The 25,556-nt window shown below is 39.8% G+C and overlaps 1 protein-coding gene across 4 annotated transcripts in view; it reads right to left on the bottom strand.

Annotated features, from left to right (window-relative positions):
* Positions 1–25,556, bottom strand: part of LOC131040255 (phosphoinositide phospholipase C 2) — a 115,305-nt gene that overhangs the window by 13,876 nt on the left and 75,873 nt on the right. For 3 of the 4 annotated variants that reach the window (XM_057973151.2, XM_059207740.1, XM_057973154.2), the window contains one exon: positions 32–118. The exons of the other annotated variant lie outside the window; for it this stretch is intronic. In XM_057973151.2, the coding sequence (XP_057829134.2) occupies positions 32–118 (87 nt within the window). The remainder of the gene's footprint in view (positions 1–31; positions 119–25,556) is intronic. 4 annotated transcript variants of the gene reach the window in all.

Genomic DNA, 25,556 nt, shown 5'->3' on the forward strand with positions numbered 1-25,556 from the left:
AAGATTTTCTAATAAAGAGATGTGTTGTTACCCTGGTATAAAAGTCAGGAGGAGAATAGGTGTCAAAATGTGTTTTCTTAAAGTCCTGAGTCCAACCATCTCCCATATATATTTTGATCTGTAAATCACAGAACATGAATCAAATCAAACTTCAGTAACAGATTTAAAAATGTGAAATTATTTCTCACTAAACTGCAAATGCAGTGTAAAATTTCGTTGAACTTCAATTATAATCGTTCTTACTCATCAGCCATTGCAACATAAGATGAGATCATAATGGAAAGGAAAGAAGCACAATCAATCATGCTGATGCTACCGAAACAATAGATGATGATGTTTCTTTACACAATCAGAAAAAGCATCTTTGGACACAACGATGAAGAAAAATTAATGCTTCTGAGAACTGTATAAATAATTCATTATTTGGAGTTCTACTTGGATATAAGCTACCAAGTTATACTAAATTGAGACCATGAGACCTGAGGCATTTGCATCCTGCCCAACATTATTTATCTTGATGGTAGAAGCATGAGTTTTGCACAGTTCACAAGGATGATTTTATATCGATCTTATCCAAAAGGCTGGTTGTCTATAGAAACTGCATTTCCTTATTTATTTACATTACTGTTCTCCTCGGCATATTTGCTTTCTACAGTAGCTTTGATGAAACTCAATTCAAGGGAACAATTTGGTTCATTAGACTTTCCTCCATTGCATGATGTTTATTAGGAGGATTTAATTGTATAGTTCGTTGAGTCAATATCATGGAACCTATCTCTCATGAGCATGGATGGTCCAGTTACCACTCATTTTATCTAGGTGATGCTCACAAGGATGAAGTATCAAGACTTCCTGGGAAGGTTCTGTAGTCTAATATATTAATTTACGTTCAGCACTCACTAGATTCCTATGAAGAATCTTTTATCACCCCATCTTTCTTTAAAAACCAATCACTGTAGCTCACTTTTCCTAAGTCAGCCACGATGACCATTGAGCTGCATTGATGTGAAAACATTCCTCTTCTTCAGCTTGACATCGCATTCTTGATCTGAACTTTTAGATGTAGGCTTTACTTATTATATGTTTCCACAGGAAGCAATTTCGGTAACTTCAAAGCTAGCCTGAGCATTGACATGGGGTTATCACTCCCATTAGAGTTGTATTGCTAGCATTATTAATTTATTACTATCAAGTCACTTCAACATTTAGAGGCTATCGGCAAAGGGTTGTAGAATTCACTCAAGAATCATCTAGTTTTCCTTTAGTCTCAAAAGCTACCATCAAGAATCTTCATTGACCTATATTTTCTTGATCTCTTACCAATTATAGCAACTTGATTGATCTGACTTAGCCATTACAACCATCAACCCCCATTGATGTGTTGAACAGATTCTACTCCGGTGTCACATCACATTCATGATATGCACTTTTTAGATATGCAAGCCTTTTATTAATTACAGAGACAACTGTCCAGAATCCAGATGTCATTAAAACCTTACAACACTTACTTTTTCCATTCCCTGCAGCTCCATGCAATGTGATGGAGCAGCATCCTTGGGTTGGCACAACCTTGCATTACCCAAAAATGTGTGTTTGTAGTTTTCCAATTGCGTGCTTCACTTGTGCAAGTCCTTGTATTGTGGTACCTCTTGTGTGCACGAGATTAGCTTGCATGCCTATATTATCTGTGTGTTGGTTGGCTACAGTGTCCCAGGCACTCTGCGCCAGTTGGTGCAAGTTCCTTGGTTCTATGCCTCCACCCACATAAAACCCTACACTTTATGAGTGTCACCCCAACAACCTGTTTCTAGTGCATGCCATAAAGAGAGATGGCCAACATCAGATGTCGAGAGCTGGTCATTTTGGCAGAAGCAATTGGATTGTCTGATGGCTTGACGATTCTTTAAAGTCAAAAGAATGTCAGGTTCAAATTTATTGTGGAATGGTCAGTAATATTTGTAGATGACAACCATTTGGATTTTCTCCTATGCACACATTTATGGCAATGCCTACTTCACTCTTCCATATCAGCATAACTGGATTTGATGTGGTGCTATATAATGAGGTGTCTTGGTCATCCAAAGGTTACAAGATTGAACAGGTCTAGGTAGAATCACTGTTGGTAGATTGGGTTTTGAGTAGATCTTACACTAATTCAATCGTAATTGCAGCGAGTCTCTGCACATATGTATATAAGGGGTTGGGTAGCATAGTGTGATTGGATTTCCAATATTGGTGCTTCATTGTAGTTCTTTGATCTTTCATTCTCTGCAATCTAATCTTTGTTTTCTTGTTCAATCATCACTGTTCTTCCTAGTTATCTTTCGGTGTGTGCTGTGCACACCCATTCACTGGTTGTTCAAACTTCATTCCACCCTCATGCGGTTACTGCCACATATTGACATTTGGTTATAACTCTTGGAGTGCCCTATTCTTCCCAATATTGGTGGTTCATTGTAGTTCTTTCATTCTCTGCAATTTAATCCTTGTTTCCTTGCCCAATCACCATTATTCTTCCCATTTAGCTTTTGATCTGTGCTCTGTGCAGCCATTCGCAGGTTGTTTATTCCACCCTCATGCAGTTACTGCACCATATGACATTTGGTAATAACTCTTGGAGTGCCATATTCTAACATGACAACTAATGGTTCACATTAACTATTGAAGAATGTCAAGGAAAAATGGGATAATTAACTAAACCACCATTTATTTTCCTTGAGAGCCCCACAAATAATAACATTCTTAGCAGCATAGGAGGTTCAACTAGTCATGTAAACTTTATTAGACAAGTGCAGTATCTATTTTTTCGATTTTAAGCTTCATTGAAATTATCTCTACTATATGAACCAACCAGAAAAATTTTGACTGAGTTTTTTCATCTCATACATTGGATTGATCTATGATCCACTGTTCTATACTTTTCTAGAATGTTAACAAATAATAAATATTAAAGTAATTTATGAGAATTTTGTAGTACTTTTGGATTGGGCCTGAATTAGTGCCTATCTTACATTCTTCTCTAATATTTGTAACTCACTGTTCACATTTTTCCAACATCTACGGAAAGCATTGTTCCAACTACGGGAATCATCTGTGCTCGGTTTTCATTCAATGATAATGATTTCGTACTTTTCTCTTATGTCTTTCTCACTATTCTTTACTATGGCCTTTGCAAAGCATACATTTTCATTCTATATTGAGAAATATAAAATCCACTTTTGATATAGCTAACTCGTCAGACACAGGACGATATTCTCTAATAGAAAAGCATTAAAGGGATGATGACATCAATTTCTACAGTGAAAAGCCCTATAATTTGCCCCTTTCTAGAGTCTAGAATCTAGAAATTAACTACTGTCTTAAGAAATGTATCTGGATACAACTGTGTTCTGGTTTTGGTATTTGAAAACAAAAACTAAGTGCTGGCACAGTTATATCCAGGTACATTTCTTAAATGTCCACCTACGAAAACCTAAAAACTCTAATTCACCAGCGTTAATAACATGCATGTGGTAGAGTCACAGGCCTTTCTTATTAATTTTGTTCTATCATTTATAAGGAATCATAAAACTATATGTTTCAAATCGATGGGATAATTTGTCCTTCTCCTTCAGTGCCTACCTATTTATTTCTGTACTCCAGCCTTTACAAGCTTACGTTTCCCTTCTATGCAAACTTACAGAAATACAAACTTCATACTCTGCTATTCTAATCATTGGAATGATAAAATGAGATTCTCTACCAAGAAAGCCTGCGATAAGTCATGATGGTAACACATTCATATATGGATGCAAAAATGTTCATCAATAAATACTAGAAGCATTTAATTTGATATGTTTGTGACACTAAAATGCATAAAAAAATTAAAAAAAAACATTTTATTATTAACTGATCAATCAATTCAATCCATCTCCATCATACAATCAATTAACTTCCTAATTATCTCAATCTAATATTATTAATTATGAGGGATTGAAAGTGTCCATACATCAAATCCATTTTTTTCTCAAGGATAGAGATAAGGAGTATAATAATAATATAAACATAATAATTTGGTACTAGAAGTTTTTTTACTTTTCTAAAGAGTTTAATGGCAATATAAAAAATAATAATATATTAAAACATAATAACATAATCATATCTCAATTATAATTTAATATTTATTAAAATATCATAATATAATAATAATTTAATATTGATTACAATATAATAATATAATAAAATTTTAAGTGGAATGATGAATAAATATACTTTTCCTATATTCTTCTAAAGATGGGTATGCTAGTATATAATCATATGACATAACCCTAAGTTCCAAAAGCTGAGAAAATTTAAGATTTCTTTTTACGTGCTTACCTCACTATATCTCTATTCCAACCTTTGCAAGCTTATAATCCCTTCCATGCTAATCCATAGAAATACAATGATCAGTGAGGGCAACAAGTCCCTATAAAATACCCTTATCTAGACATTGGCTCCTATCGATAACATAAACATGATAGAGTTACCCTTACACACCTTTCTGGTAATCATAAAATCATTTGATAGAAATTCTTAAAGCAAACACGTGAGCATGCTTTAGAATTATAAGTCAAAGATAATTGAGTGATCTCGAAATCCTCACAAATAGGTACAATGTCTTATTGACATGTTTTTTTACAGCGTCGAACACAAAATAAAGTTACCAATGGTCACCTTACCCTCTCTTGATCAAAGTGCGATTGCATGCTAAGATTGCAAGAAGTTCAAACAATCGACTCAAAGGTTCCTTTATGCTACGAAAGTGACTCAATTGGCTGATGTGATTGCTGGTAATCCAAGGGGCCTTACGTGTGTTCAATTGAAGAAGATGATAAACTCATGCAAGCTCAAGGATTTCTATATGGATGATTTGCAATGAAAGCCCTAGTTTTAGATTTTTTATTTTCGAATTATGCAGAAAGTAAATGAGAGTAGGATAGAGAGAACTATGCTAAAGCTAATCTAATCCTAAGAACAGGAGACGAGATCACTCATGCAAAATCAAACCACGCATTGCTTTGCCAGCAGAGCCCAACTACGCGAAGGCTGTGCAATCTTCAAAGGGTGTGTAGAGGTTTTTCAGATGACCAATATGGACCATCGGATCGAACAATCTTCACTAATGATCGAAGTTAAACGTACACACATAACAAAAGACTCGGGCTAACTTTGCACGGTATACAACAATCAGTTGCACACCAAAACTATGAGCTCGGATTCTGCAACAAGTACTCCTATCAAATCCGGTTCTCCTAACAACATGTAAGCAAATCTAATCTAACTGAAGAGAGCAAGACCATGCAGATTGCCAAAATCGAACAATGTATTAAGTTGGCTACTTCAACAATCCTGATGCAACAATCTCAAATAATAATCTCTCCTCTTTTACAAATGAGGGGGGTCAACCCTTTATATAGGTCTCAAGCCATGCAAACCCTAATTAGGGTTTCACCCTAGAAGATTCCCCACTCAAGATGCAACAAGGTGGGAATCAGCAATGAATACCCCATAAAGCCCATATACAATTATTTCATGAACCCAAAATGGCGTCCACTAGTGCATTAAATGCACCTCACTATACAGATCATGTCCAAAATGCAATAAACATCTCCATGCAAGGAATAAATGCCCATTATTCTTCTTGCGACAGCGACATGCACGGAGAATCTGTCATAGAATCATAGATAAGGCAGCCGCATGCAAGAAGATTCCTCATGCGACGACGACATCCATTGACCGGACCACCACTTAGTAAATACGCCACCACTATTCAACTAAAAGATTCTCGTCCAAGAATGGACAACCATTATCCCGTTCATTTATGGCGTATGCAATGAATTTGTTGACCGCTTCTAGCTCTCTGATGGAGACACTTGGCACATTTTCAATGTCAAATTCCATCAAGACAATTTCTTCCTCGCTCTTGGAAAGGAAGCTTTCCCAATCCATCATGATTTCCTATGTCTTCTTCATTATACTGGAAAATGAAGAAACATTTGCAAAATGTTCCTTAGGGAATGAACCTACGAAGAAGAACTCGTGCAGCTGATGATTTCCTCCTGCACCCCTCTGATGGAATCTTTCAAAGTTAAGGACTTGTTGATGTGTTTTTTATGCACATAACAATACAAAATAAATTACCAAGATAATTTACCCTCTCTTCAACAAAATCACCTCAGATGCTAAGAATGAGATCAACTAAAATGATTCCAAGGTTTCTACATGTCAGGTCTTGACGAGTGGGTAAGTTCAGTGGTTGATGTGAATTGTTGTGTTTCACTTGGGGACTTGCGCAAATGTTTGGATTATCATGAATGATGCGGAAAAGGTGTGCTGACAACTTAAGATTTATCAATATGGCTTTGGATTTACTTACTAAAAAAAGGGGAAAAAGAATAGGGTTCAAGAAATCTATTCTAAGCCTAGGAATGTAGGAAATGATGAATGGATCTAGTGGAATCAAACCAAGCAAGGTCTCACAATCACGTATTGACACAACCTTTGTGCAATCGTCTAAGGTATACTTAAAGATTTTCAGGCTATCACCATCAAACATAGACACTATCCAAGTTGATGCTTATCAACGAATGCGTAATAGTTGAAGTTATGCTTACTCGAATTTCAGTTGACCACACAAGGCGCACTTACCAGCAGCAAGAGGCTAGTGGTATGGATTAAGGATTCCACACAAATGAATTCAACAAATCTTCCACTCAATCTAACATACATGAAAATAAATTCTAATCTAAATTCTAATCTAATTTGGAGGAATTGAGAACCATGAATGCAAATACAACACTTGAAGAGCAAAATCACCAACAATTGAACAATGATTAGGATTCAAATAACTGCAGCATATACCAACAATTCTACAAAATATCTCTCTTACAAATGAGAGACAAGGAGGCATATATAGAGTCTCTTACAAAATGGATGGCCAAGATTGATCTAAGATCAATGGCCGAGATCATGCCAACAAAACCCTAGAATTGCCCTAATTAGAGTTACATCAAAAATGGTGCCACCAAAATATGGCTCAATGAAAAGATACATAGTCATCAAATAGGGAATCTTTTAGAAGATTCCTCCCTGCATCTCTCTCTCCTAGCATACTTCAAGAATCTAGCCAATACTGAATCTAACTCTTCCATGGAAATGCTAGGCAAGGTATCCTGTTGTAAATCAATCACGTCCAGTGAATCCGAGCAAGAATTCAAAGTGTTCTCCCATTCTGGCATGAGCTTCTGCGAACTATGAACATGAATCAACAAAGAGACTAAGTCATCTTTCTCTTAATTCGGCTAAGTGTAAACCACTAGCATCACTAACATCAACACCCAATAATTCCTCAATCGAGGCAAGGATCTTCATCTGAATGTCCTGAATTAATCCTTCCATCTCCATGCAACTCGTCTAGGCGTTCTCATAAGTTGATTTCTTCACGGCTAGTGAACAATAACAGCCATGTAAATCGTATCTGTCTCCATTGTGCACAATGTTCTCGCTGACCAAGGTGGAATTAGGAATCTTCTTGAATGCCTGGAGGCGTCGAATAGTCTTGTCTTGAATAGGCCAAAATTCTTCCCAAACTCCCTCCAAATACTGGATTTTGAATACAAGCTCTATTGTCCTATCATACGCATGAACAAATTGAGTAAGGAAATCATCTGCCTGCTTTCTTGTGCTCTCAATCCACTTTTCCGCCTCCGAGTGTGTACCTCTCGCTACCTCGCAGTGTGAATGTATTCCATGGTCAACTGCAATAGGGGAAATAAGGGTGGGATTTTCACGCCTTGTCCCGGCAATGTACTCTCTGAGTCTAATATTTTCCTCTCTGTACATTTCTTTCTCCGCAACCGCTCTGCCTAACCTTGCATTGATTGCTTGGAAGTTTTCACCAATCTCCTGGAATTCCTATTTTCTGGATGTACGACCAAGTGCAACTGAAGTGATTTGGAAATCCATAGGATTAGCAATGTTCGTTGTCACGCTTGCAATAGGAACAGAAATCTGCACAATCCGCATTCCTATCTCATCTCGAGCTATGTGCGACAAAATCTCTTCTCTCTTGGGCTCCTTCCCTTTAGCACACCTAGCTAGGTAGTCATCAATATCATCAATAGGTTGCACCTCTATCATTTGTTTACTTTTTTCCATACTTCTCATCGGCCATTCAGGAATAGCAGCCATCTCCATACCATCATCAAGACATATTTCTTGATCAAGTCCTTTCAATGTCGAGATAATATCCTCATTGTCATTAGGATTATCCCTGGTCCAATCATATACCTCATTTCCAACACTAACCTCCAAAAGGACGGTAAGGGAATCTGGCTGATCATTATTCTCATCAAGAGGTGCAAATGTCACTGTGGCATGGAACTCCTGAATATTCTCTGGTAGTATCATTGTGTTGGACCACTGCTGAGTCTCCTTGTTCTGTTCTGTTACTTCAATCACTTTGATTGATGAGACACTGGGAGGGGGTGAAGGAATGATAAGTGGAGGAATGATGGTCTTTTGTTTCTTCTTCACGTCCTCAATCTTCTTCCCTCTGGCCTTGACTTCTCCTGACGTGTTCTTCCTTCTCTTGGGAGCTTGACTCTCTTCGTCTGCATGAATTCTGACATCATTGACAGTCCTCTGATCATCCTCGGAAGTAGACTATTCTGGCTTCATCCTTTCATAAGTGAAGGGAACACCCATGTCAACTAACTTATTCATTTGTATATCCACCCATAGGCAAGAGAAATTCAAGACCTCTCTCATCAATATATTCAAGTTAATCTCTTCTGACTCTCACCAATTAGGCAATAGGATTGCCTTCTTCATTTCACTCTCATATTGTGGATGTGTATGATCTCTATCATCTAATACCTGATCAGGAATGAGGAAAAGTCCACACTTCCTCATGAAATCCACTGACATTTTGTACCACATTTTTCTCTTCACTGCTTGCTCGTCCATCAGGTTAGCCCAATAATCTTTTGTCAATCTTATGAGTGAACTTCTCTCCTCTGATCCTTCCGACCTTCTTGTCTGGATCGAATCTTTCTCTCTTCTTGTATGTAGCAAATCGATAGAATGCAAGCTCCTCACTCGGAGTGCTGACGGCTATGGCGGATTGGCAAACCTCTGACGTCTTCCCAACTGAAATAGGGAACGTCATGCCTGTCCTGTGCTTCTCTCTCTGGATAACATCGAACTCTAAAAGTTGTCTCACCACTTCCAACAATATCATTCTGTCGATTGGATACCTAGGAAGTCTGTAGGGTTCAAATTGAAACCCATGAATCCTGAGGTATGTGAAAGTGGGAAACTATATATAACACAATCCATACTTTTCTATTAACTCTATTGCCTCCTTGGACAATCTTCTGTGGATTCCGCCTTGCAGCATCCGTGTGATGTGCATAGTGAATGCATCATTCACCCTCTTATAGTCTTCAATGCTATGCATGCTTAGCTGGGGGTAGCATTCATGACTCTTGAATTGTCGTTGCCCATTCCCGACTTCACCTTTGCATATTAATCATCTGTATGGAACAAACCGTGCAAGTAGGTACACTAGGTAAGAAGTCATGGCAAATGACTTGGACCGCTCTACATTCCTCAGCTGAAAATCCAGGTTGTCACTTATACCAATTCACTAGTGTTCCTCTAAGACAATCATGGATGAAGTAGAACATCCATCCATCAAATATTGCTCCCTGCGGCATCCCCATCACTCTGTTGACTAGGAATATCAAATCACTATATTCCTCCTTAAAATCTATGCACATAAGTGTCTTGGGAGCCTTGGAATGATGAGACCTAGGCTCAATCATCCACTCTTTGTTAATTAAATTCTTGCATACACCCATCTTCTTCGTGGATCTTTCTGCATAATCCTCCTTGGTCACATCCTTCATGTCTGTTCCGCGTGGAATTCCGAACACCTCAGCAATGGCATCCTCAGCAAGGTAGGCGATGACAACGCCCTTAAGAGTCTTAATCATTCTTGTGAGTGAATCATAACATCGTGCACATTCAAAGATAAGCTCACTGCACTGTATGGACAGTGGAAATCCAGTGGCATGGAAAATGCCACTCTTCATAATATTTGCATATGCTGGGGAAGGAACCTGATCTCTGACTCCGAACATCTGACACTGCATCTGGTCGAAGTCTAGGAAATGCATGTTTGTATCAGCGATCTCCTTCCATCTGAATGAAATCTTGAGCTCTAGATAAAATCCAGTCTCCAACATCTTCAATAGTTCTTTCCTTTCCTTATATCCCGACTTTGACATCGCACCTGTACGAAGCTCGAAGTTAGAATTAGGAAAATAAATAATCTTCTTTTAATAAAGTTCCTGACTTTTTAAAGATTTTAGCTAATTGAGTCAAGAAAATAATCCATACACTTGGTAAATTTTAGCAATTAAGTTCAAAGTGTGACAACACTAAGGCATGGAAGCCTTCCATAAAATTCATTGAATACCCTCCTTATGCTTAGAAAATATGCAAGCTAGAATGCAAAAGAGTATACCGGATAATTGATGACTAAGTAAAGGTGTGAAAGGTTGTGTTTTCACACAATGAATGTCTGAAGACACCTTCTGCAGTCAACAATGGAGTTCAACAATTCTGAAGACAACCTGAAAATCAGATTTTTAAAACATGTTGTAATCTTCAAAATGTGCATAATCTTGATAAAAATCAGCTCTAATGATCAAAACAATCATATTCAGGAATGTAAGTATGGTTGGTAAAAAATTAATTTCTAAGGACAAGTCTGAAAATTGAATCCTTCAGACTTACCAGCACCTTGCAAACTAGTCAAAAATCCCTGAAAATAATGAAAAATGGCTAAAGGAATCATCTCCAAGCAAAATCGCCAAAATGGTTAGGTGGCTGGAAATGAAAATTTCTGAAGACAACCGCCTAACAATGGAGCTTTCAGACCTGCAACAGCGATAAAATGGTCTAAAAATGCACAGAAAACTCCATAAAACACCTCCAAATGCAAAATGCCTAAGTTGGAATTGGCTGGGCAATAAAAACTAAAGTCTGAAAATTAATGGTAGCCATTAATGGAGGTCAAAATCTGAAGCAAACCTCAGATCTGAAGCGAATCAGCAGGTTGGAAATGATGGCAGCCACCAAGTATGAATAAAAATCACCAAAATATGGCACCAAATCACCTCCCAAGCAAAATCGAAATTTTCCCAACTATGGCGCCAAACTGAAAATCTGAAAATGTTGTCAATGGCAGCCTTGATTTGCAGCAATGAAGGTCTAAACAACAAGCAAAATGGTGGAGGAAAAATCGCCTAAGTCTCCAAACATGAAATTGCCAATTTTCACCAAAAAATGGTAAAGTTTGAAAAATCGTCAAACTTAGCAAAATCGAAATTCTGAAACTGGTCTTTAATGGCAGCCAGGAGGAATAGATCAGCAAGCTGGAAAAAATGGAGGAAAATAAATCCTCAATCCCACACTTCACAAAAACGCCATGCTAAAAATTCGTCGAACTTGAAGAAAAATCGCTTTCATGGAGACCCCTGGCAAATTTAATAATAAAATAATGCTAAGTCTCCTCTCATATACTTGCTTTCACCTCGCTTTCACCACACAAGCAATGTGGGATAAAACACTTGTATAAATACTTGCTTGGTGAAAACCTAACTTGCTTCTGGAAGGTTCAAATATTAAATGATTATTGCAAGTTATTAAATTTTGCTTTTAAACTTTAAATAATCATTAATAATCATTTAAAAACAATTAAATGGGGCTTATCTATTAAAATATTGCAATTTAAATCCAAAATTAAGCCTCCAGGGGAAAATCGACTTGGGTTGGGATTGAAAAATCCCTTCAAAAATCATTAAAATGTCAAAATTTACCCCATAAGGGAAATTCGACCCATGCTTGGACAAAAATCCTTGCATAACTTCATCAAAATGCACACAAAAACCTCCCAGGGGAAAATCAATATGAGCTTGGACAAAAATCCACTCTATTTGCAAAAAATCACCACTAGGGGAAATTTGAAGGCAGTCTGGATTGAAAAATCCACACTCCAAACTCACTTAACTTGGAAAAAACCTCCCTGGTGGAATTTCGACCTCAGTCTGGATGAAAATCTGGACTCAAATCCTTACAAAATGCTCTCAGGGGAAAATCGATCCTTGTCTGGATGAAAATCCAAACAAAAAACATCACTTAGTTGTCACAAAAATCCTGGTGGAAAATCGACCTAGGCATGGAATCATCCGCACTCCAGTCCGCACTCCTGGTCGAAAATTGATGGCAATCTGGATAAATCCTAACACTTAGCCAAATTTTAGCACTTCCAGGGGAAATTCGACCCAGGTATGGATAAACAGTGGGGGAAAATAGTAGCCAGTATGGATTTCAGGGGAAACCCATGTTTAGTATGGATTTTGAGTGGGGGAATGGGTTGGGTAGTCTAGAATGTGAGGGGAAAGCACCTCTAGCATGGAATTTGACACTTTAACCCTTGGAATATGAATTTCCCTTAGGATTTTATCATTTTAACCACTCAAAATCACTTAGAAACATTAAGTTTACACTGGACTTAGGCTAATTTTCCAAAAATATGAGCGAAACACTACGAAAATATTGGAATAAAGTGCGAAATCAATTTAAATAATACCTTAGGAGCGAGAAAACAACTCCAAAAGGTCTATGAATACCTTGGCACTTTAAAATCACTGATGAACGTGTTTAAAAACACATTAACGCTCAAAAGGTCTACACTTAGACAAAACTTAGGATCATTAAAAATATCAACGTTTGCAACTTGATCCTATAACTTCAAAAACCCTAGACGGCACTAGGCATGATCAAAACTCCGAGACTTGGGCACGTGAAACTCAAAATTGCCCACTAAGCAGCCAAAACCCTAACCTAACAACGCAGAAAGCCGACAAAGAGGGGGTCCTCGTTAGCAATGGGGCGATGTGTGAAAAGGTCACAACAAGACTCTACGTTGAATTTATCGAAGGTCTTCTTTCCTGGGCAAACGTGGTAGAACCATCTAGGAAAGTCATAAGCTTCATTCTCCTGAATTACTTTCCCATCAATCAGAATTTGCCTTGGAATCTTTGTCAGAGCCATGAGTCACCAAATGGTTAAGTCCTGGTATACGTGCACATCTTCCCACAATCCTTCCGCTGTCTCCAATCTGCTCAAGAGGGCCACGAACTTTGAATGACGTTGAGCCAAGTCCTCGATGAATATTCTCGCTTCAGTGTAAACATCTTCTATCCATTCCCTGGAATTTTGTGTCATTGCTCTAATAACTTCCGCATTATCAACAACTTCCTTAGGAAGGGAGGAAGGAGGAGTGACTGAAGGACCGGCCTCCCTGAGGGGCCTTTTGAAACTTCTGATGTACTCGAATAGGACTCTATTTTCTTCCCTCAACCTCTTACATTTCGCCTTTGTTTTTAGCATCTTTTCCTTCACGGCTAAGGAAAATTCTTCAAAGTCTCCCATTACTTGACCTGTAGAAGCATGGCCAAGATTAATCTGTCTGATAACATAGTCTTCCTACTTGATTTCATTCCTGTCTTTATCTACTTCAGGTTTAGCAATGTGCAGGGTCCGGGATCCAGACTCATTCCTTACAACCTTAGAGAATTTCTGGGGAGCCTTCCTTTCTGCTGGCTGATCCATCTTTTTCAACAATTCTTCAAACTCCCGAACTGGATCAATTTCTTTTTCTGGTTCCTTTCTCAGCCTTCCTAACAAACAATCTGGAGCCAGGATGGAGTGACTATGAACCTCTACGTGCTCTTGTTCCTGTGACTCTCCTTCCATTTCGCCAAGGATAACTTCCACGAAGCTATCCTGATGAGCCTCTTCCTGGTGTGAGGGACTTTCTGGTCTTTGACTTCTTGGCTGATTGTGTCCTTGTGAAGCGTTAATGTTGAGTATATCTGGTGTTGGAATGTTCTCTGGAGGTGGACCCGCTGGATGTGAAAACATCTCTACTTCCTGTACACTCAAGGCACTCGCTGATGAATGCTCCCTCTCTATCCTTGCTCTCTTTTGGGGAGGTTCTTCCTGCTGGACTTCTTGTTGAACCTCCTGTGGAACTTCCTGTTGAATATCCTTCTTCCTTGTTGTCCTTGGTCTCTTTGGGGCATTTTTCCCTTTATCAATCCGGACTTCCCCTCCTGCCTGGGCCTGTGAAGAGCCTTTGATCGCCTCACTGTGGGCATCTAGACTTCCCATTGGCTGATGTCAAATGAACATTTCCTTCCACCAACTTCCTTATCTGCTGGTCAATCCAGTGCCTAGTGAATTTCAGCATTGGTCTAGCCAGGACATTCAAATCATCAATTTCGGGCTCTGACCAATCTGGCAACTGAATGGGCTGATCTTTCACTTTCTCAAATTCAGCTTGCACCAAATTTGAATCCTCCTTCACTTGATCTGGAACCTGGTAAATTTCACTTAACCTGATGGTGTCAAGGGGCAATCTGGAATGCATTTTCTTCTAGACCTCAAGGTCATCCTCGACACCTGCCCAATAATCTTCTTAGTGAAACTTGTGTATAAATTTGACGCCAGCAACCTTCCTGATTTAGCGGTAAGGATCATACTGGATCCTGGATGTATAAAATGGCAGGCGATAGAATGCCAATTCCCCTGCTGCACTCTCAACGGCCTCCAAGTCTAGGCATATTTCCATGAAGTCACCTAGGACAGCTTGGAATTCAATTGATTGCTTCTTCTTCTTCTTCTGTAATTGATCATAGGTTGTTAACTCTCTCATGAGCTCCAACAATATGAGCTTGTTTAATGGATACCTTGGCAACTTGTATGACTAGAATGAGAATCCTTGCGTCCTGATGTAGGTGAATTTAGGAAATTGCAAGAATGTAGCTCCATACTTCTGGACCAGGGCACTTGCTTGCGGCGACACCCTTACATGCAACTACTTCTCCATAAGCCATGTCAAGTACATAGTGAAGGTGTCATTCGCCAACATGTAAGAACTAACATTGTGAAGATGCAGCTGGGGATAACACTCATGTACTTTCAGCTATGTTGGTCCACAACCAATGATTCCACTTGCTGGCAGACCATCAAATCCTCCCCTTCGCGCAAGCATATAGATTAGGCAGGAGCTCATGAAGAAGGACTGGGACCTTTTTTCTTTTAAGTTTTTTAGTTGTTCGTGCAAGTAATGACTAATCAATCTGGCCCAGTCAACTAGCCCATTTGCATTCATGATCTCGCCTTTGTAGAAGAACATCCAAGTTTCAAAGTTCACAAAATGTGAACACCCCATTACTCTGCTCAGCATCTTTATCAGGTCCACATACTCCTGCTTGAACTCAAAGATAGTGAGAATCTTTGGCATCTTGGAGGCATGCATCCTAGGCTTTAGCAACCACTGTTTATTAATCAAATCAGCACACCTGGCAAGACCTGTTTCATATACTGCCTTAGCTCTACTGTTGGTCCTGTATGTCATGGAATAGTGCGAAGGAATTCCGAAAGCCTCGCCAATTGACTCTAGAGTCAATGTTGCCAGCAACTTACCATCTGACGTCAAAATTCTCTTCCGCTCCAAATTATAATGCTCTGCACACTCCAGAATCAAGTCTGGACACTAAATAGCAGGATGAAAACCAGCTGCCGCAACAATTCCGCTCTTGACAATTTTGACAGCTGTTGGTGATGGACTATGCCCTACTGTCCCGAACATTCTGATCTTGAATGTAGCCAGATTGAATGTGCCCAAATTTGTATCGCTGATTTCTTCCCATCTGGAATTCATCTGGGAACGAGGAAGGAAACCTTTCATCTCTGCCTTGATTAATGCCTGCCCAGAGAGGGTAGCTGCCTTGCTTGATTCTGCCATCCTGAAAAGCACCTTGGAAATGATGAAAACAAAGACTAAGTATGACCACTCTTCACTTCTCCAATTCTTCTTTCTTGAATCTTGCACGTGAGAAATAAAATGCCTCTCCATGCTAATATAGAAACCTTCAAATCGTAATGCTAAGTTAGGAGATATCAATTTAGCAATTGAATTTATGATGTGTCATACTTTCCCAATCACTACGCCATGCAAAAGAAACTTCCCTTGTGAGTGAGTTCAAATTTAGAAGTTTCATTTAGTGCACTAAGTTATGTGTCATACTTGGAAGATTCCCTTCGCCAACTTACTAATTCCCACTCTTTCAAATTTCGAATGGAAATTGAAAGATTCTTTAAGATTCGCTTGATTCCATTCTCACTTGTTGCCTTCTGCTTTTGAAGAAATTTTCATGCCCTTTTCAACATCCCCTATTTTTTAGGGATACTCCTCAAGTTTAGGAGCCATGTTCATTTGATAGAGAAATTTTCCACATTTTGATAAGATTCGGTGTATAGAAATTCAAAAATTTGCCCGAGGGCATTTTTACTTTTGATTCCTCCTTGACCCTTTGACTTTCATGCCTTGACAAATTTTCAATTTTCAAGCTTAAGCATAAAATTCACCATGTCTTGGAATTTGATCATTTTCCATGCCTCCAAGCACCCCTCAATTTGGCACTTTCCATTAGTCGAGGGCCCTATTTCCATGTGCAGAGAAATTCACACTTTGTTTGGAATCTTCCATCACTTCCTTGTTTTGGTGCCTTTACCATGCCTAGGGCGGAACTTCACTGTGGAGGAGGAATTTCGTCAAATGTTGAATCCTCCATGACCCCTCCATTTTGGCACTTTACTAAGTATTTGAGCAGAATTTCACTGTGGAGGAGGAATTTCATTGAATTGTGAATCCTCCATGAGACTTCCATTTTGGCGCCCTCCACAGGATTTGGGCGAAATTTGACTATGAAAGAGGAATTTCATTGAATTGTGAATCCTCCATGAGACTTCCATTTTGGCACCCTCCACAAGATTTGGGCGGAATTTGACTATGAAGGAAGAATTTCATTGAATTGTGAATCCTCCATGAGACTTCCATTTTGGCGCCCTCCACAAGATTTGGGCGAAATTTGATTTAAGGCAAGGAATCCAACATTTTATGCTTCTTTTGGACTTGGATGGATCTTGAGCTTCTTCGGGATCAAGCCACCATATAAGAATTTGGGGTGATTTCCCAGACAGAGAAAAATTTCCTGAGCTTTCCATTTCAGGAATGGGCTTCCAGCACTAAAACATTTTCTGGCTCTCTTTGTCTGCTTTCTGACTTTCTGGATTAGAAGTAGTCACAAATGCTTGATCTTTGTAACCTTGCCTGAATGGTCTTGTCAGAACAAACTTTCCAAAAATAGAAACCTTTAAAGTATCAGCGTTAGATCCCTAGACAGGAAACAGAGATGATTTACTATAAATAGAAACTTACTAAAAATAGAAATTACTAAAAATAGTAAGTTTGATTTTTGGCAAAATGACAACATTTCGGGACTCAGTAAAATCCCTAAAAATAGGAACTTTCTAAAAAAGCTCCATTTTGGCTCAAATTTTACTAGGAGGTTCCTTGAAGGGTCTTGATTCCAGTCGTATGTTTAGTTTCTTCAAAACCCTAACAGAGACCCCTAAAATCTAGGACAAAAGGCAAAAACCCTAAAAAAGACAAAACAAGCCCTAGATTTCACCAAACTCGCTCAAACGAAAAGCAAACTAAGTCAAAATGACCCTTGAGCACCTGCAAAGCAGAGAGACTGACGAGATTGCCACCAAAACCCACAAAAAACCAAGACCAAACGACCAAAAGGGCATAAAAGTTAGGGGGTCCCTATCTAGGTTGGGGTGATGTGTCATTAGGTCACAACATCTGGCAACTCCACAAGTGAAGTGTTGAGAAACACTTTAGGGTTTGAATCCAGAGTAAAATTCAAGTGCATGGATATCGACTTTGTTCCAAGAGATCACCCAAAACTCTTAAAATCAATTATGGTGAGCTAATGGTATCTATACTTCAAAAGCATCCAAGACATTGCCTCGCTGCCAGCCAAGCGTTCATAGCCCTGACGAGGTTGTCTCTGAAATTCCACGAATATTGCTCCACTGTCGGTCGGGCGTCCATAGCCCTGGTGGAGTTATCTGAACATTCCTAAAGCCAATATTTTGATAATTCTTTCATTTTTCATCTTTCTTTTCTTTTTCTTTTGGTATTTCCTTTTGTTTTCATCAATTCCTTTTGGCTCATAAGCAAAGAAGCCTACTATGGGTTTGGAGATTCCAGTGGCGTTGAAGCAAGATGTAAAGTTTTCACCAACCATAACTTCTCCTAAAAGATCTAAATGGATTAGAACAAAGGTCCGGGTATCATGGAAAACATAGGCAAAACAACATCACCACCCCACCTACACACAAAGACTCCGAACACTTTAAAGCCACCCAAAAACCCTAGACCTAAGCAAAACCACACAAGCGGACAAGCTCGAGGGAAACCGGCACCAAACGCACAAACCAAAACCAAAGCAAAACCCAAAGCAAACAAAGCACAACAAACCAAAAGAGGAAACCCAAAACCCATAGGGGGGAAACAAAACTTAATCTAATATAGTACAAAGCAGGCCTCAAAGGGAGACCTATGATTGGAAATAATGCTTAAGGAATTGCCCATCGACGAGCAATGGAACATCATTCCCTGTTAAAGCCTTTAATTTGAACGCATTATCTCCGAGGATTTTGGAAATTTGATAAAGGCCCATCCATAGCTTGTCGAACTTGTCATGATCGCCTCTTCTTTCGTGGGCCTTATCCCAATACAAAAACCAAGTCAGAAATTTTGAAACACTTGACTTTGGCTTGTTTGTCAAACCACCGTTTGACCACTCCTTGATGCTTTGCGAAGTTATCCAATGCTTGATCCCTTTTCTCCTTAAGATGTAGCAGTTGTGAAAGACGTGTTTGAACCACATCTTCACCATCCAAATATTCTTGCAAGAATTGCAAAGTTGGGATTCTCAGTTGGATGGGGAACACTGGATCCTGTCCGTAGACTAATTGATAGGGAGATGTTCCCAAGGAGTTCTTCATCCGTGTCATGTCTGCCCAAAGAGCAAACCTCAGCTGTGTATGCAAATCCTTGGGATTCTTATCCAGCAGCTTCTTGATAGCACTCAACAAATTCTTATTTGTTGACTCAGCCAACCCATTTCCCTGGGGATAGTTAGAAGAGAATTTCAATGTGATCCCATACTCGAAGGCCCAATTAGAAAACTTCAATGATGAGAATGCAGGGCCATTGTCGCACACCAAGGCGTGTGGACATCCAAATCTTGTAATAATGTTCTCCTCAAGAAATTTGATTACTACATCAGTGGTGCACAGTTTTAGGGCTTGGGCTTCGGACCACCTTGTGCAATAGTTTGTAGCAGTAAGGATGTATTTATGCTGAGTTGAAGAAGGGGGATTGATTGCTCCAATAAAATCCAATCCCCATTGAGCAAACAGCCTCACTTCAACAACCGACTAAAGTGGCATAGCATGATTCTTTTCTCGAACAGCGGCCACCTGACACGTGTGACATGCTTCCATATGTTCGTATGCATCTTTAAACAAGGTGGGTCAATAATATCATGCTTTGGCAATCTGATGTGCTGTAGCCAAACCACCTCCGTGACTGGTCCCAAATCTACCATGAAAATGCTCAATAATTTGTTTGAATTCTTCTTTTCCTACACATCTTAAGTATATCCCTTCATGATTTTTCTTGTATAGCACAACACCTTGTAACATGTATCTTTGGCTCTTCATCCTTAACGCCCTCTTCTGGACAGGATTCAAATGCGAAGGGCATCTGTGGTTCAGTAAATAGTAAACAACATCATCATACCATTCTCCAGGAGATACTTCCTCGAGAACATAAGTTTGTTGCACTAGTCCCAATCCTGTCGTGGCAATTGTCTGTTCTAATGCTTGACCTTGAACTATCTTCATCGGTTGTATTTCAATGTCAAATTCTTGGATCGTGGCAACCCACTTGACTCGTCTTTCACCCAATTAATTTTGCATCAATAAAGTCTTCACAGGCGCATCAGGAACATTGGTGAACACCTTGCTTCTTAATAAATAATGCCTGAATTTCTTAATACCCTTGACCAATGCATAGGCATGTTTCTCCACGTTTGGGTACCTCAGCTCCACATCCTTTAACGGAGCACTCATGAAAGCAATTAGATGTTCATCTTTCTCCCCAATTCTTTGAGTGAGGACCGCTGCACAAGCATGCTCTGAAGAAAAGGAGTACAAATAGAAAGACTTGGTATAATCAGGGCTGACAAGGATTGGAGCATTAACAATTGCTTGCTTTATTTCTTCAAATGCTTGCTCCGTTGGAGCTGTCCATTCGATCTTTGCTCCTTTGTTCAACATGTCATTCAGTGGCTTCACGATCTCAGCGAATCCAGTAATAAACTTCTTGATGAATTTAATCTTACCAAAGAATGATTTCAATTCTCTTTGACTGGCAGGCAAGCCAATGCTTGAAATAGCTCGATGTGTTCTGGATCAATAGAAATTCCTTTCTCAGAAATAACATGTCCAAGAAGCTTCCCCTCAGTTACGCAAAACATGCATTTCTTGGGATTCAAAGCTATCTCGTACCTTCTACAGCACTGGAAGATTTTCCTCAAATCATCAACATGATCTTCCCTTCTTTTGGAAAACACTTTGAGATCATCCATATAAATTATTATGCATTTTCCCACTAAATCACGAAATGCAATGCCCATCGCCCTCAGGAAGGTGGCTCCTGCATTAATCAAGCCAAATGGCATACTCCTGTAGGCGAAGGTGCCCCACTTGGTGATAAAACTTGTCTTCAATTTGTCTTCCTCCTCTACCAGAAAATCGTTATATCCAGAGTATCCATCCACGACTGACATCATTTAAGAACCATTAACAATTTGCAACCCCTCGTCCATAGATGGTAGAGGGTAATGATCCTTCTCAGAAGCCCTATTCAAATTCTAAAAGTCTATACGTAACCTTATTTCTCCATTTTTCTTCCTTACAGGAACTTGATTAGCGACCCACGTCGAGTGCCTGACTGAAAATATTATCCTTGCTGAGAGTAGTTTCTTAACTTCTTGATAAATCGGTGGTTCTAGCAATGGATTCACAGGCCTCTGTCTCTGGCGGAAAGGCTTGCTTCCTGGATTCAATGGGATTAGCACAAACAATTGCCACGACAAGACCCGCACAAGTTAACAACCTATGATCAATAACAAAAGAAGAAGAAGAAGCAATCAATTGAATTCCCAGTTGTCCTAGGTGAATTCATGGAAATATGCCCAAGCTTGGAGGCCAGTGAGAGTGTAGCAGGGGAATTGGCATTCTGTCGCCTGCCATTTTATACATCCAGGGCCCAGTACAATCCTTACCGCCAAATCAGAAAGGTTGTTGGCGTCAAATTCATACACAAGTTTCACTTAGAACATTATTGGCCAGGTGTCGAGGATGACCTTAAGGTCCAGAAGAAAATGCATTCCAGATTGCCCCTTGACGCCATCAGGTTCGGTGAAATTTACCAGGTGCCGGATCAGGTGAAGGAGGATTCAAATTTGGTGCAACCTAAATTTGAGAAAGTGAAAGATCAGCCCATTCAGTAGCCAGATTGGTCAAAGCCTGAAATAGATGATTTGAATGTCTTGGCTAGACCAGTGCTGAAATTCACTAGGCACTAGATTCACCGGTAGATAAGGAAGTTGGCGGAAGGAAATGTTCATTTGACATATCAGCTAATGCGAAGTCTAGATGCCCACAGTGAGGCGACCGAAGGCTCTTCACAGGCCCTGGCAGGAGGGGAAGTTCGTATTGATAAAGGGAAAAATGCCCAAAAGAGACCAAGGACAGCAAGGAAGAAGGATATTCAGCAAAAAGTTCCACAGGAGGTTCAACAAGAAGTCTAGCAAGAAGAACCTCAACAAAAGAGAGCAAGGATAGAAAGGGAGCATTCACCGGCGAGTTCCTCGAGTGTACAGGAAGTAGAGATGTTTTCACATCCAGTGGGTCCACCTCCAGAGAACATTCCAACATCAGATATACTCAACATTAACGCTTCACAAGGACACAATCAGCCAAGAAGTCAAAGACAGGAAAGTCCCTCACACCAGGAAGAGGCTCATCAGGATAGCTTCGTGGAAGTTATCCTTCACGAAATGGAAGAAGAGTCACAGGAACAAGAGCACGTGGAGGTTCATAGTCACTCCACCCCCGCTCCAGATTGGTTGTTAGGAAGGCTGAGAAAGGAACCAAAAAAAGAAACTGATCCAGCCAAAGAGTTAGAAGAATTTTTGAAAAAGATGGATCAGCCAGCAAAAAGGAAGGCTCCCCGAAAATTCTCTAAGGTCGTAAGGAATAAGTCTGGATCCCGGACCCTGCACATTGCTGAAACTGCAGTAGATAATGACAAGAATGAAATCAGCAGGAAGACTATGTTATCAGACAGAATGATCTTGGCCATGCTTCTACAAGTCAAGTAATGGGAGACTTTGAAGAATCTTCCTTAGCCGTGAAAGAAAAGATGCTAAAATCAAAGGCGAAATGTAATAGGCTGGGGGAAGAAAATAGAGCCCTATGCGAGTACATCAAAAGTTTCAAAAGGCCCCTCAGGGAGGCAGTCCTTCATTCACTCCTTCCTCCCTTCCTAAGGAAGTTGTTGATGATGCGGAAGTTATTACAGCAGTGGCACAAAATTCTAGGGAATGGATAGAAGATGTTTACACTAAAGCGGGAAAATTCATCAAGGACCTCACTTGACTTCATTCAAAGTTCGTCGCCCTCCTGAGCAAATTGGAGACAGCAGAAGGATTGTGGGAAGATGTGCACGTATACTAGGACTTAACCATTCCGCGGCTCAGGGCTCTAACAAAGATTCCAAGGCAAATTATGATTGATGGTAAAGTAATTCAGGAGAATGAAGCTTCTGACTTTCCCGGATGGTTCTACCGCGTTTGCCCAAGAAATAACACCTTTGATAAATTCAGCGTAGAGTCCTTAACTTTGAAAGATTCCATCAGAGCAGTGCAAGAGGAAATCATCAGTGCAATTGAGGCATTGTTCGTAAGGAAACTCAATGAGGTGGAATAACAGTGAACTCCCTGAAATCTCAGTTGCACGAGTTCTTCTTCATTGGTTAATTCCCTAAGGAACATTTTGCAAATGTTTCTTCATTTTCCAGTATAACGAAGAAGACACAGGGAATCATGATGGAGTGGGAAAGATTCTTTTCCAAGAGCGAGGAAGAAATTGCCTTGATAGAATTCAACATTGAAAATGTGCCAAGTGTCTCCATCGGAGAGCTAGAAGCGGTCGTCAACAAATTCATTGCATACGCCATAAATGAATGGGATAATGGTCGTCCATTCTTGGACGATAATCTTTTAGTTGAATAGTGGTGGCGTATTTACTGCTAGGGGTATTTTGACTAAGTGGTCATCCGATCAATGCATGTCGTCGTCGCATGAGGAATCTTCTTGCATGCAGCCGCCTTATTTATGATTCTATGAAAGATTCTCTATGCATGTCGTCGTTGCATTAAGGATGATGGGCATTCATTCCTTGCATGGAGATGTTTATTGTATTTTGGGCATGATCAGTATAGTGAGGTGCATTTAATGCACTAGTGGACGCCATTTTGGGTTCATGAAATAATTGTATATGGGCTTTATGGGGTATTTATTGTTGATTCCCACCTTGCTGCATCTTGAGTGGGGAATCTTCTAGGGTGAAACCCTAATTAGGGTTTGCATGGCCTGAGACCTATATAAAGGGGTGACCCCCCTAATTTGTAAAAGAGGAGACATTATTATCTGAGATTGTTGCATCAGGATTGTTGAAGTAGCCAACTTAATACATTGTTCGATTTTGATGGTGTGTTCTTGTTCTATTTTGGCAATCTGCATGGTCTTGCTCTCTTCAATTAGATTATATTTGCTTACATGCTAGGAGAACCGGATTTGATAGGAGTACTTGTTGCAGAATCTGAGCTCATACTTTTGGTCTGCAATTGATTGTTGTATACCATGCAAAATTAGGCTGAGGCTTTTGTTATGTGTGTACGCTTAACTTTGATCATCAGTGAAGATTGTTCGATCCGATGGTCCATATTGGTGATATGAAAAACCTCTACACAACCTCTGAAGATTGCACTGCCTTCACGTAGTTGTGCTTTGCTAGCGAAGCGAAGTGTGGTTTGATTTTGCATGAGTGATCCCGTCTCCTGTTCTTAGGATTAGATTAGCTTTAGCATAGTTCTCTCTACCCTACTCTCATTTACTTTCTACATAATTCGAAAATCAAAAATCTAAAACTAGGACTTTCATTGCAAATCATCCATATAGAAATCCTTGAGCTTGCATGAGTTTATCATCTTCTTCAATTGAACACACGTAAGGCCCCTTGGAGTACCAGCAATCACATCAGCCAACTGAGTCACTTCCGTAGGATAAAGGAACCTTTGAGTTGATTATTTGAACTTCTTGCAATCTTAGCATGCAAGCGCACTTTGATCAAGAGAGGGTAGGTGACCATTGGTAACTTTATTTTGTGTTCGACACTGTCAAAAAAACACGTGACTAGAATTGGCGCTAGGAGGGCCGAATTTCATTGAAGGAGAAACTTTATTGCTCAAGGAAGAAGTTATGACTCAAGGTGGTGTTCCCTGGCACTAGAAGTTCACCTTTTGTTTTGTAGCCTGATTTGGGGTTCCGCGATCATCAGGAAGATATCATTGCTGACATTGCTTATTTTGCTCAAAAAAAAGCACAAGCGAAGAACAGTACAACGAAATTTGACTGGTGTTATGAGGAGAACAAGAGAAGGCTATCAAGATTGTTGTTGAGATGGAAAGAGATTTGGTCAACCAAAGGTTTCCACTTGCCCCATGTGCTCCGCGCCTCCGATGATCCAAGAAGTTGGAGTGTATTAATTCATTCTCACCAAAAAGACATCAAAGGATTCTGCGATCTACTCCAGGAGCAAAGGAATACCAAGAGCTTATATTCAAGCCAAAACGTGGGAAGAAGGAAACCGCCTCCACAAGTCAAGGTTCACCAAGTGTTGAAGATCTTACTTGTTTGTTTCAGACTCCACCACCGCAGTGGCCGATACCAAGAGTAGCTGGTGCGAGTATTCAACAAGGTCTCGTTCAAGCACCAACACCACCAGTTGTTCAGCAACAGCCGGCATTTGCAATGGCACACCAGCAACAACAGCAACAACAACAAGCCCTGAGAGTGGCTTGGCGTCCCGTAAATGCTTCACCGCTCGCATCTTTTACCACGTATCATGACATGCCAAAGAATCCAGAGCATTTCTACACCAAGTTCTACGTTAATAATGTCAATTGTACTGCTGAGGAGCATATTAAAGTATTTGAGGATACTCTCCAGAATAGAGATATCCAACACGAGGATGTCGCCTATCGGCTATTTCGGTATTCATTGCACGAAGAGGAGAGATTATTATCAAAGATTGTTGCATCAGGATTGTTGAAGTAGCCAACTTAATATGTTGTTCGATTTTGATGGTGTATTCTTGTTGTATTTTGGCAATCTACATGG

This window comes from Cryptomeria japonica, chromosome 7 (assembly GCF_030272615.1).
Source record: "Cryptomeria japonica chromosome 7, Sugi_1.0, whole genome shotgun sequence".
Lineage (NCBI taxonomy): Eukaryota > Viridiplantae > Streptophyta > Pinopsida > Cupressales > Cupressaceae > Cryptomeria > Cryptomeria japonica.